The sequence below is a fragment of the Pomacea canaliculata genome, linkage group LG14 (genome assembly GCF_003073045.1).
Source record: "Pomacea canaliculata isolate SZHN2017 linkage group LG14, ASM307304v1, whole genome shotgun sequence".
NCBI lineage: Eukaryota > Metazoa > Mollusca > Gastropoda > Architaenioglossa > Ampullariidae > Pomacea > Pomacea canaliculata.
In genome coordinates this window covers 2,392,541-2,406,538 of record NC_037603.1, presented here as the reverse complement: position 1 = coordinate 2,406,538, position 13,998 = coordinate 2,392,541, and the positions used below count along the sequence as shown (strand labels likewise).

Here is a 13,998-nt window from a genome sequence, read left to right as displayed (position 1 = left end):
GTGCTATTTTATTCCTGCCTTATCCTGTTCTAATTGTCATTCTCTCTAGTCACTATCCTCCTCCTCCACAACACTCAGTGTATGTAGCGGGAGAATTTGAAGCATGTGTACACGAGTAAGTATAATAATGTATGGTGTGTCCTCATGGGTTTCGCATTCTTTAAGCTGCTCATGATCTGCCTCAGTCTCAAAATATGATTGTTTCTCCATTTGTCCATCTGTATGTTCATGTTGTCTCATGTGTGATAACCGTAATTGTAACAGGTTATGGCTATGGCATAGCAATAACATGTCTCTTTCTACCTCACCCCTCTCTCACACACACAATGTCCGATACAAGCCAGGTAACGCCCAAACATGGAGGCAAGTGACTTTTATTATAAGTCATCAGAGCAAAAGACAATCGAATATCCCTCGAGGTTAGAGGTTCTCAAACTACAGCTGTACAAGCGAACCCTTTTGGCACATGTGTGGATGCATTAGTATCACATCCAACCTGGCACAGAGGAGGAAGAAAAGAGGAAGAGGTAGGAGAGGGGGAGTCAGTCTACCTCCCAAGCTAATATCAGATTTTAGCTAACAAGACATGGGTATAGGAAGACCAGTAGCTAATATCAGATTTAGCTAACAAGACAGGGGTATAGGAAGCACAGTAGCTAATATCAGATTTAGCTAACAAGACAGGGGTATAGGAAGCACAGTAGCTAATGTCAGATTTTAGCTAAGACATGGATAGAGGAAGCACACTATCTGGCTAATGTCAGATCCGGATCTTCCATTTATTTATTTTTAATTGTTTATTTCACGATGTTCTAATTTCGGATCCGATTGTTAAATTGCAAAACCAACTGAACTCGGTGTCGCCATGTTTAGACTTTTAGACACACTCCAGCTCACATAAATCAGTTACTTTGCCTGATGGTGGTTTACAGGAAGAAGGGGTCCAGGTTGTCTCCACAGTATTTGTCTGAACTGTTTGTCGTTAATTTTGGAATCTGGCCATGGATTTAACAACCTATTGTAGCAAGTGCTGTGACACACAGCTGACAATCGCACAGAGAGATAAATTATACAAACAAGACAAAGAAAGATACGAGGGGTGGACTGAGGCTCGTTTTTCCTCTGTCCATTGAGGACAACCCCACCCACCCGCCTCCACAAAACATTTTGTAGGCGAAATTTGTCAAATAATTTGTATGAATGTTCCTGTGTCTGTTTTTTTGTTGTTTTTTTTGTTGTTTTTTTTTTTTTTTTTTTTTTTAATTTTGAAACTCCGTGTTAATAGGACTTTTTTTAAAAGAATTTTTCTGGGAACAAGTGACTAAATAATCGCTTATATCCTTTTGTCGCTGGATCCTTTGTTTTTGGTTCATTTGGCTCTCTCATTCTCTCTCTCTCTCACACAAAACATACACAGACACAATATCTCTCTCTCTCTGTAACAAGCACACACATAACATATAAACAATATAACACATGAGATGCATTTTGTTTCAAATAATGTGTAATCTGACATCAGTGATGAAATAACAAAGTTTTAAAAAAACTGATTCAAGAAAAAAAAATATAGCAGACAAAGTTCGCCAGCTAACAAAGAGACTTGTCAAAATTTAATATTTTTAAACATTTTTCTTCCTGTTAACAATCTTCACAGTGGGCGATAAATAAAACTACAATACTTCAGGGAAAAGAACTTTTCTCTCATCCACATTCTCCTCCCATAATGCACCACACCTTCACCCACACCCACAGCGGGTAGAATCACAGGTTAATGCGATTTGACTTTTTCTGTGGATTTCAGAATCATGACTCTAGCGGGGACGATGAAGATGATGATGATGGCGACGACGACGACGACGACAACGACGAGACAAGGGAAGAATAGTTGAAGCGACTTATTTGTATCGAGAGGTACCTCAAGTTGTCGATGGAACCCTGACAGATTCGACGATTGACAAAGCTAATAGGTCGACACCCGAGGAATCATCGACTGGGTATTTCTTTTTATAGACTGACGCGCGCGCGGCGCGGAGCCGTTGGAGATGGCGGAGGTCAGCAGGGAAGAGCCAAGGCTGATGGAAATTAGTTTAATTACGACTGGTTCATTCTGTCTTTTTCTTGGAGCATTTTTTTCCTATTGGTCTCTCAAGCTGTGTAGGTGTGGGAACGGAACTATTTTCGATTAACGACAACCCAGAAAAATATTATTAGTGAATAAAATGTTTGTGAGAGAGAGAGAACAGAAAAAAAAAAAAAGAAGAAAAAATGAGTCATAACTATTTTCTGTAAAGAAAGGTTTTGGCGCGAATAAATGTCCGCAAAGCGGTGCTGATCTGTTGTTATTTATATATTTTTTGTTTTCAAATCAGACAAGTGAAAAGTAAGTGAGAAATCAGGTTTTTTTTTCTTCTTCTTTTTTTTTAACATGATCATCAGGTAAAAATTTTCCATACATGGGCACATATTATCGACCAATGCGTGTCCAGTTAAGAAAGCCATTCAGGTCAAAGTTCGACGGGTCAGCTCACCTGCTGACATACATGTGGTTGTGTAGACCTGCTACCCACAGCTGCACAGCTGCACAGCTGCAGATTTGAGTTTCGTGTCACTGGCTCTGCGTCACCCCGGACTCACAATACTCGCTTTAGAACTCGTACCCGGGGTATTCGTCACCCACCCTGGAAAACAGCTACTGGCTGAATAAGCACGGCTTGCAATCCTTTCACGTGAAAACGTTTTGCCAATGACGTAGAAGCTAATTTTATTTCAGGTGTGTGGCCGAGCACAATGACAGGAGTTAATTAAAAGCACGAGGTGGTGAGACATACTGCGCTGTTGTGTGGTGTGACTCTCAAAATAAACAGTACACAGCCAGAATTTTCTTTTTTTTTTAAAATTCAAATCAAAAAAAATGCGACTGTTGAAATGTAAATCGTCTGTTATGAAAGGGTAGTATGAATGAGAACCTCCAAGAAAACTGACTGACATTTTCAGGTGCACTGAAACATACAAAAGATGAATCTTGAATGAGGAGCTGGAGAAGGTAAGTGACTACTAGAAGATAGAAGGAAGAAATAAAAATGAGGAGAAAAAAGAACAAAACGATACAAAGCTGAGATTGATGTGTTGATATAGGGATTAATTAATTCGGTATAACATGAGCAGATCAATAGAATAACACTAATTTGCGAGCAAGGGTAATGCGCCTGCGTGGAGGGAAGTGTATGAGAGAGAGAGGGAAAGGTGGGAAGGGGCAGAACGAAAATCACGGGTGGTTATTTGCGCGTGGGTGGGTGGGTAAGCATTCTCAGCATAACATTGCCAAAGCAGAATAAAACAATGCAAACATCATTTATAAATTTTTCTTCCCTGTGACTTTGGCACTCAGACAAACATGTCACACTGATTTGAGAAAAATGTTTCTGTTCAGGGAAAAATAAAACGACCCTCCCCACTCCCTCTTACGAAGAAAAGTCGGTTTATTCTACCCGAAATGGAAAGCTTGAGATCGCAGTTTTCCTCCACAGACAAGGTTACTGCCTACGACATGAAGACATGAGAATAAAACTTACAACAGAAGTCAACACTCACTGACTGGCTAAAGTCGTTTGGGTTTGCTTTGTTTGTTTGTTTGTTTTGCCAGCAAACAGTTTGAAATAAAAACAAACATTGAACTGAGTCTTCAAGAGTCTGGAAGGCCGGCATTTTGTAACATTTTCGCTCCTTGCTGATCTTCACATCAGCCTGAATAGTCCCGTTACGAAACACACAGCTGGATGTGACAGCTGGCAGTCACAGCTGCTGATGATGACATTGTCGTTGAGCACAAGTCCGCTTTTCATCCTCTTTTATTTTTGTTCAACAGTCCACGGCTTGATAACTTGGTGGAAGACATTGGCGATTCCAACCTGTGGCCCACGGCCTTCAATTGTCCAGACGCGTCCGCAGCTGTTCTTGTCGTGTACCTGCTAAGTACCCCGAACTGGATGCGCGCGCGCACGCCACTTCACACCCGCCCTACCTGTACAAACAAACCGTCGCTCGTGACAGGTCTCACTGTCGCCTGCGGGGGCCTTGTTGAACTATCAACGAGGGGCTCTACGCATGCGCGTCCCCTTCACATTCTTGTTGTTACTTTTTTTTCTCCCCCTCCCCACTACCCCACCTCCGACCCTGCCACCGCCACCTTCTCTCACTGACATCACAATTCACAGCGCACTTGGTTGTAGTCAACTGGTCTATGCAAAGAGTTCTTTACGTTCCGCCCCCCCATTATGGCTATGCCTCGAGAGGCCTTGACCTCTGAACCCCCAGGTCTTTCATGACATCGCTGCGTTCTTCGCGAGGTTTTATTTTTTTTTTTCTGCGATCTTTCTTTGCCAGTTACGGTGGGAAGAAAGTGGAACATGATCACACACACACAATACACAAGCTGGCTGTTATCATGTGTTCGTCTTCATTAAAACAATTAGCGACAGTTATAAACAGATCTCAACGTCCAGCGTTCCATCCTGGAAATACGGAGATTTTTTTTCTCCCAAAAAGACAAAGAGTACAACAAACTACACACAGCCAATATCACCCACCAAAACCATCCCACCCTCACAGTAATCCCTCCCAAAGCCCCCCTTTTTGTCCCCTCCCACATGATATAAGCAAGTGCAGCGTTATTAACATCTCAAAACCCACCTTCACGCAGGAGAAGTCAGTCAACTATTGAGGTAGGCCAATTTGAGACGAAATTACCGACTCAGGGCGACAGTCCACTGCAGTTCACGACACTAGAGCACACACAAAGCAGATCTCCATTTTGAGCCCTCGCGCGTGACGTCACACAAATCACTGTCATCATCATCATCGTCGTCGTCGCCAAGTAATCCACGTTCACCGGAAACGAGGCGACGTGATGACGACCCCCTCAGAAGGGACTGGTCGACCCTATGTATGGCACAGAGCGGAAACTACGTTACGGCCACGTTCAGAGCACGGTCGGGTGCCGGAAGTGATCCTCCGGCTTGACCAAGACGTAGGCCAGGGGCGAACGATGCATGTCCTGAGCGGTGACGTAGGGCGGGCAGTACGGGACGTAGTACTGGCCGCTTAGGCTAGCCGCGGCTGCCGCCGCGTGGGCATGGGGCGGCAAGGAAGCGGCGAGCGTCGTCGCTGGGTGTGCCGCCAGCCCTGCATACGGGTGTGGGTAAAAGGGGTTGCCGGGTAGCTCTGAAGGATGCCGCAACCCCGACAGGGGTGATGTGAGTCCAGCTTGGCTGCCGCTGCGGCAGCAGCCAGCTCCGCAAACGGTGGGTACATGGAGTAGCTACTGGCGGAGGGCGGCAAGAGCTGCCGCGCTTTCTCCGCCGCAGCGGCACTGGCGGCTGTCATACTAGCCAGCAGGTCCGACTGTTGTCCGGAGAGGGTGGCCAGGCTGTGGGCCATGCCCATGTTGGATAGGGCAGAGGAGTTCATACCATGGAGCATGGGCAGCGGGTAAGGGTACTTGTCCTTCTTCATCAGTGACTTGGGCTTGCGCCGAGGCCGGTACTTGTAATCGGGGTGCTCCTTCATGTGCAGAGCCCTCAAGCGCTTCGCCTCGTCGATGAACGGTCTCTTGGCTTCCTCCGTCAGGAGCTTCCACTCCGCGCCCAGGCGCTTGGAGATCTCGGAGTTGTGCATCTTGGGGTTCTCCTGCGCCATTTTCGGCGCTGACCACGTGACCACACCATGAAGGCGTTCATTGGCCGCTTGACGTGCTCCATATTCTTGCCGCCACCCGAGTTACCCTCGGGGGACATCGTTGTCGGCGAGTCCGACCTGTCGGTTGGGGATGACGTCAGTCGAGACACTTTCAGGTCCGAAGGGTGAGGATGGCCTGCCATGATGAGGTCAGGGTCGTCCTCGGACTGTTCTAAGGTATCGTCTGCGTCTAAAATAATAAAAAAAAATTCATTAGTTACAATGGTCGACATAAGTCGTTGACTGTTAACAACAGTCCGAATTACCCAGTGAATATCCCGGGTGCATTCGACAATGACGACGCGTTTCCTCGGAGGAATGATTTACAGAAGTCATCTAGGGTAAAACGGAGGATGAACAAAGCTCACTCTTCTCTAGGTTTGAGTGCTCGCCACCATTTAGCTAGCATCAACCAACAAAACCGTTAAGTCCCTTCTAACCGACGCTTGCTAATTTTATTTCGCAAATCTCATAATCACAAATGACACAATACGATCATAAACAGAAGAACAAATAATACCATCAATATTAACCTTATACTTCAAAAATTGGTTGCCACAAATCGGCTTAACTCTTGTAACAGTCATTATTTTGTAAGCGGATATAAAGCGAAAAGTGTGACGAGTGTTTTCTCGAAAATCTAACCTACCCGTGTGTGACAAAGTGTTTTCAAGCGAGCAGTTTGCCCATATTTGGGACACGAGCGACTCCTACATGGCAGCCACTCCTGGGGACCTTCACTGCATGACAGAGCACGTGCAATGTAGCAAAACGTGAGCTATTAATAGGGCGACACAGCTCTCGCGCACGCGCGCTCAGTGAAAGTTCACGCATGATGAAGAAACGTACAGGTGAGGCTAAGCAGCCAAGCATGGAGAGGGTAAAGGTTAAGTTCGCTTTTTTTTCCTCTGCAGGCTCTTTCCTTTCTCTTTCACTCACACACAAGCGTGACTGGACACGTAGACTATAATCTGTAGTATGTAGCAGACTCTATACTACGTACCCGGGGTAGCGTCCTTGTTCGACATGCTTCCAGCGTTTTTCGCTCAAGGGGCGCTAGTCTTTTCAGCTCAACGAGAACCTGCTGCGTTCTCTCTTTCTTTCACCTCCCCCACCTCCCACCACACACATCCACCCCGCCTCACCCACGCGACAGCAACGCCACCAAGCGACTGAGCGCTCAGTTCCTTAACCTTCATCGGGTACTAGTTATGCCACGCAGCCAGCGGGTAGGGCTGTGCGGTAGGGAGCTTACCTCGACACTCAGGTGTGTGGACAAACAAACGACCGAACTCCCTGTCCACACACAACGTCAAGCGGTGCGAAGTGGGTGTAATTTACAATTGTCTCCATGGTAACCACAGGATTGAAAGCGGGTGTGAAGGGCTGGAGGGAAGAGCGAAAGTACGCGTGTTTAGAAAACTTAACGGGGTATGAGGCTTTACCTGCGTTTTGTCTCGTTGTCTCACTGGACCACAATCTTTACACAGTGATAACGATAGGAGAGAGAGAATTGGGGAGGAAGTAGGGGATGAGAAAATGGGAGTTTTTGTAAGCACTGCACGAGTTAACTTCCAGCTTTAAAGGGGTATGGAAGTGGAAGAAAGTTGAATGACCCCTCGACAAACACGTAGACACTGTTCTCTTCGTCGCCGAATATCAATCGCTGATGTTGATTATATTATTATTAATATGTTTGTTTGGAAGTATTTAGAGTCTTATTAAAAACAATTCTACCATCCGGATGTTGATAACCGTTGACAGACCCAATACCGGGTACCTTCAGTAATAATGTTACGTGACGTCACGTCAGTTGATTGGTGTTCATGCCAGTCTGGAGGAATCGACTCGAAGCACTACTGTGGTGTGGAGCAGGCTGATCTCATCGCGACATGGCGACTGGTGCACCCCACACTTCCCTCGCCACCCCACACACCCCTTTTATAACACCCCTGGCAGCAGACTACCCACGAACGTGCGTGTCGCTAGTTCGGCGTCAAACCCAGAACAGGAACGTCATTTTCGTCGAAACGATCAAGTATCGACGACCCACTGATACCCTGGTTGTTTTGGACATGGTCCAGTGTCGAGGAGGGAGAAGGAGGTTGAGGATGGAGAGCTGAGCACTGTCGTGGGAGAAAATTATGTCAGTCTTGACCTTCGACCTTATTCCGACAGTAACAGCTACCGGGAGCTGAAGAAAGAGAAAACATCCTGTCGTCTTTTTTAACAGAGAGGACTTAAAGCAAGTTTATCTGCATCTTTGTGGGTCTTACAGGTCAGTCTCATTCCCTATAATTACAAATATCAATTAAGCAGCAGAGCCGAGAGTGAATAAAGCAGACACGGAGACCGCCATGACAAGATAACTGACGTCCCTATGATCTGACGGTTGACAAACATTGATTGACATGTGTATTAAGTGTTGCCTGGATTTGGGCAACATTCACTTTTGAAACTATATCGGTATGGATGTTTATGAACTATATCCTGATGTTTACGAGTCTAGTTTTGTTACATCATCCCACGGTGTCAACCTCCATCATTTCATATTAATACTAAAAAATAGTGACAATAATAATAGCAATAACAACAACAATAATAATAATAACATTGACTATAATACTGAAAACAGTCTTCGTGTTCACATTAGTACTTCTGACTGTGATGAAAATGTAAGTATAACGAGACTGAGAGGACACCTTGGTTTACACCTCACCTAAAGTATCAATAACTCGTTCTCTCTTTTCATCTTCCGATACAAGTGGTCGTCTGTCACCCTTAACCACCATGAGGTCCAAACAAAACTCGGGTGGAAAGGGCTCCACGCTGGGTTACGGCGTGATTCGGTTACACAGGGTGGCAGTTGTCGTCCGCCGCCGCCATAAACTGCTGTGACCTCCACGAGGTTGTGTTTCAACGAGGTAATTAATTTCCGATTGAGGCGGGGGCATCGGCATGATCAAAGATCAAAGACTGACTGTTATGATATGGATATAGCGAAAAGTTGAATCTACTTACCGCGTGCTGCCCAGCGTAAGGTCATAGCGAGCGATGTGGGATCCGACGCAAATGAAAATGTTCCGACAGCCGCGTGAATTGAGAGACTGACGAATCTTGTTGTAAGCTTCGTTTTATCTCGCCCGTCTCACTCGCCAATCAAACGCACGCTTTTTTCTGTTATTAGGGCTAACAGCCTCTCGACGTTTGATTGGATAAGGGCTTGCCCATCGACAAAGAACAACGCATGGCGGCTGCGCGCGGAGTCGTGCGGGAGAAGGCGGGGCTAAAAGGTTAGGCTCCGCCCCTATATTACGGCGCGAGTCTGTCGACCAGTGCGCGTGCTGGATGCGGGGTGAATGACGGTTGTTGTCGGAGATTGTTGTGCTGTACAGGCGGGAGGACTGACGGCATCTGTGAGACAGCACAGGGTCAGAAAAGCTTTATTATCATTTAGAAGATCAAGTTGCCTGATTTTTTTTTCAATCTCCTGGCAGAATCCTTGTAATCGGTTTTGAAAGGAAAAAATTCGCGGGTGTAGTGTGATCAGAAATGCATCCGGAAATGCTGCTGATGGAGCGGAACATGCGATACGACACCTATTTAATCTCTAATTAAAATGAACGCCGCCTTCTTGGAGAAAAAAGTGCGGGGTTACCGCCTGTTGGTAAGCGCGTGGCAGTAAGAACTCGGGGTCAGAGAACAAAGGTTGTTTTGAGTTATGGAGGAAATCTCATCTTGCTGCAGTGATGCCACTGTTCATACCCTTTGACCCCCATCAGGGCTTGAGTGGTTTTAGTCACAACGGTTGTGATTTGTTGTGATTGATAGTCTGAACCTATAGTCCCGTGTCATTGGGGTCATCCGTCCTTAGTAGATGAGGCGATGGAAGAGAATGAGAGAAAGAGAAAGAGGGAGGGGTGGCATAGACAACAAGGTGCACAACATCAGAATGAATATCTAAACAAGACTAACGGACGTTAAACTGTTGTTTAAAACCTTCAAGTATCAGACTTTTAAGGGAGGTCACCCCTCCTATAAAAGTTCATTTCCTCTTTATCGTTGCTAACTTCTTTCTCCCCGTGCTCTCTAATGTCTTGGAGTGAGGTTACCTCCCACACCCTCTTACCCCGCCGCTGTTGAATGTAAGAATATTTTGCAGTCTGGCTGCACCCACTGACCCAGATTAACTATTTGTTTAGGAATAATGTACTTTGGAGACAACGATGACGAAGACGATGATGATAATGATGATAATGAAAAATGAGTAGTACTACAGCTCTCTCTCTCTCTCTCTCTGTGATCTGTAACTGCCAAGGTAAGAAAGTAAGAATAATGAAGTGGAACAACTCAGTTTCATCTACTTTTCTCTAATCACTCGTTATTGCTAGGTGCTACAATCACTTTGTGTAATTTCTTTTATTAGAAGTAACATTGTTGTCAACTATATTCTTTTCTCAAGAGTTTATGGACCGTGAACATAAGTAGCTTGTTTGATTGTGTCTACAGCACGGCAGGTGATAAAACAGTCAAAGCCCAACCCTCGCTATCCACCACCTGTTCCCTTTCCTGATCCATCAGATACACATCTACAGGGTGAGTAGGTAGAAAGGTGAGTGGATGGATAGAAAATTAACAGTCATAAGGTCGGGCAAGAATCAAACCTCCGCCCTGTTGTTCCTAAACCAAGCTTTCCCCTCTAAATTTTTTAAACATTGTATACAAAAAAATTTTATGTGACAGGTAAATAATATATTTTTAAAATCTTCAAAATTGTGAACATTCTATGCAACAGTGTGATCCTCATACACTACAACGCTTCTTGGGGGTTGATGGTTAATTGTTGGGTTGTTGAAGTGTCTGAAAGAGTTCATCTTTCCTGGTCAAGCCCGGGACAAGTCGACCGTAGCCGCAATAACATCCGTTAGCGAGTCCCTGGTATGAAGGATGTCCGTCTGCGTGCGTTGAGATGACATGTTTCAGGCATTCTTGTTTGTCAGGACTATCAAGGCGGAAGGTACAAGTGAATCATTACTCGGCGTGAAACATTGAACAGTACAACTATTTGAGGTCCTTATTTGTCCCCTCGGTGATTGGCGTTGTTGTTGTTTTTGGTGGTGGTGGTGATGATGTGGATGATGATGCTATGAGTGTATCATCGGTGGGGGGGAGTAAGAGAAAGCGATATTTTCTTTACCAAACGGCCGAAAACTAAAGCTCGTTTCAACGAGGAATGTTTCACAAGTTTCTGCGCGAACGGAAGGTATGGACTGCGCATGCCAGCCAAAAAGAATAATGGACACGAAAGCAATTTGCTAGCAGTGCCTGTCATGATTTATGAAATGTTCAGAACTTTTTTTTTCCACTTTAAACTTCCCACTTGTCCACATTTGCTGGAAGAAAATTGTGTCTGCTGCAGCGTATCGTTCTTATGACTTGGCGCCCTCAGCAAGAAATCAACCAAAAATAAAAAAAAATAAACATTTCTTAAATTGAATTTGTAAACTAGTCAGAAAAAGCGTTTGTGTTTATTGTACAAATCGAACAACTTTAAGAAAGACAGACTGTTTTCTATGGAAATGAGAGAGGCCAAAGGTGAGGGACTTTACCCTTTGATGACTAAATATCGAAAGAATAGTTTACTTTGTCGGTGTTGAAGGTACGCGACCAGAGTGTCAAGCCTGTCGATGACAATCTCAATTTAAATTTTGATGAAAGTTTCATTGTCGTATACACTTGATCGGCGTTTGTGATTTTTATTCATTTATGAGCGTTGTGTTTCAGTCCATTCATTGCAGTCGGGTCGTGAACAACAGGATGTATAAACTCACATTTCAGTCTCGAACATTCTCGCTCGTTAATTGAATCGAGAATTAATATCCGTTAGGAACACATGAAAATTAATTATTGAAGATTATTATAATGAAGGAGAAGATTTTTCCTGCAAAACTCTTGCGAACTCATGTGGAGGTCGGAGCGTTTATCTCCCAAGATAATTTCTTTCTCTGTTGAGCACCTGACCGAGTGATTCTTTCTAATTGCTATTTTACTAATTGATATCCGACTAAACTATTTTTCCCACCCTTCCGTCACTCATATCCTTCATTGTTGCCTTCAAACATTGTACTTTTTTGTTGTTGTTTTGTTTTGTATGACTTGTTTCAATCCACAGTGCTGGCAGTAAAAACTTTGGTGCAGGACTTGTCTCAGTAGTAGTAAAATAAATAAATAAATAAATAAATAAATAAATAAATAAATAAATAAACAGCTCGAGTAAAAACAAAATTTAATAAAACTCTAGTTTGGCTCATAACGTGAGGACTTTCTTAAAAGTTATTGCCAACCCATTTTTGTTTATTTATTCGAGGAGCCTCTTCTAAATACAACTGGAAATGATGCACACAACTCTCGACATCTGACTCAACATCAATCTATCGCTCGACATCGGATTCACTTGGGTGCAGTCGAGGTGGAGAAAAGTATTTTTTCGTGTCTCCACTGCAACATGAAGGATAGAAATAGTTTTACAAGATTGTCAAATGATCAGAGAGCATGAAAGTAATGAGAACAACCACTTCAGACGACTTCAAGCACACGACTAAACAAAGTTTTCCACCGGCCCTCGTAATACGGTGCAAAGGTCAAGGGTCATTTTGGACGATGAAAATTTCGATGAAAGAAATATTGTCACTTGCATCTTAAGCTAAGAGCATGCTCCTTAGGAGTGTAAATATGCGTTTTACAAATTTAGCATTTATTATTATTATTATCTTCTCTGATCGCAGAACCGGAAGTTTACTATAGTGTGCAGCAGTGACTTCCCTTTTCTGTCTTCTACAACAGGCTGGGTGCATCAGCGATACCAATGCTGGGTATCTATTGTGAAGAATCTGCATCGATAATCCACATCTTTCGGGTAATTCTGATTATTTACCCCACAGATACTGATTTTGGGTCCAGTATCGACATCTGAGTTATGTGAGGCTACCTCTAAAGTAATACAGACGGAAAATGCAGCTGGACAAATGCAATGAAACACATGAATGGACCCTGTCTTTCTTCTACTGAAATATTAAAATACATTATAAATATTTTTTTTTAATTTTTCGGGGATTATTGTTTTGTCTGACTGTATCAGACCATAATCTTGATGAACTGTGATGTTTTATCTCTTCTTCATAAGGGGACAGGAAAAGCCAATCGAAAGGCAAGTAGCTACAGAGTGCCTGTCTTTTCCTTTTTTTTGTCTATCTAATGCTCACACTGTTTCAAAGGTGTGACGAGACGATCCACCTGACACGGTCCAGCAACTCCCGCCTTGCATAACGACTCGTTACTTTAACAGTCGCTAAAATAATAATTGCACTTTGACCGCCATTAATGGTCGTCAGCAATGCTAAGATGGATTAAGTGATTGCGCCGGTGCTAGACACTGCCGTGATTTCAGCTTTTTAACGAACCTGTCCTTCATTCTGTCTTTCCTTTCTTTTCAGGCTCCCCCATCCGTGCAGCCGTTTGATCAAAGGTCTCACACCGCCTGAAACACTTACGCCGGCATGGGGGCCGGTCGTTCCGCTTCACCGACCCTGTGCAGGAAAACAAGCGAGAGATTTAGAGTGGTGAAACTAAAGCGATGAAAAATAGATGACAGATGCTTTGGTTCCAGAAAGCACGGCGAGAACGCTGCAGGGGAAGGGTCGAGCCATTTGTCAGCATCCCCCTGTTGAGAAAATCGCTCCCACCGCCGACAACTCCGACTCCCTTGGAGTCAAATATTGATGATAATGGCGTCACGGCGACACAAAAGTTCGCATTTTCTCACCTCACGGGTCGAGACAAGCGAAATAGTGTTTAAAAAAAACCTCCTAGAGAATAAATAAATGAATAATAAAAGAGAGGAAACCTCTGGACATATTGAATGGCAAATGAACTCTGGTTTAATGCCATGACTAGATAACGAACCTCCAGAATGAAAATGCGTTTGACTGATGAACTGTTCCAGGGAAGGTAGTTCACCCATAGACAATCCTAACCCCACACACCTTCTAGAACTTTTTTTTAAAAGTTGTGAGGTGGGGAGGAGGTAGTGGTGGAAGGAAGCGATGTTGTACACAATTTTATGCGCCTCTTGAATCTTAAATGAACAGATCAGGGGATTGTAAAACTGTCATGGTTTCCGAGACGAAAAATAGAAAGAGAGAGGGAAAAAAAGCCTTCTCGGCTCATGCACAAGCAGCAATAAAGTAAAGTGGTATCAGATGACAA

The 13,998-nt window shown here is 44.1% G+C and overlaps 1 protein-coding gene across 1 annotated transcript; it reads right to left on the bottom strand.

The window, feature by feature from the left end:
• Nucleotides 1-312: 312 nt before the first annotated feature.
• LOC112555212 (transcription factor Sox-14-like) lies at nucleotides 313-8,924 on the bottom strand. The gene is given in 4 exon segments (XM_025223508.1): nucleotides 313-5,256; nucleotides 5,259-5,699; nucleotides 5,702-5,923; nucleotides 8,755-8,924. Coding segments are annotated over 4 exon segments (966 nt in total). The 5' UTR covers nucleotides 8,780-8,924; the 3' UTR covers nucleotides 313-4,978.
• Between the last annotated feature and the right edge of the window lie 5,074 nt (nucleotides 8,925-13,998).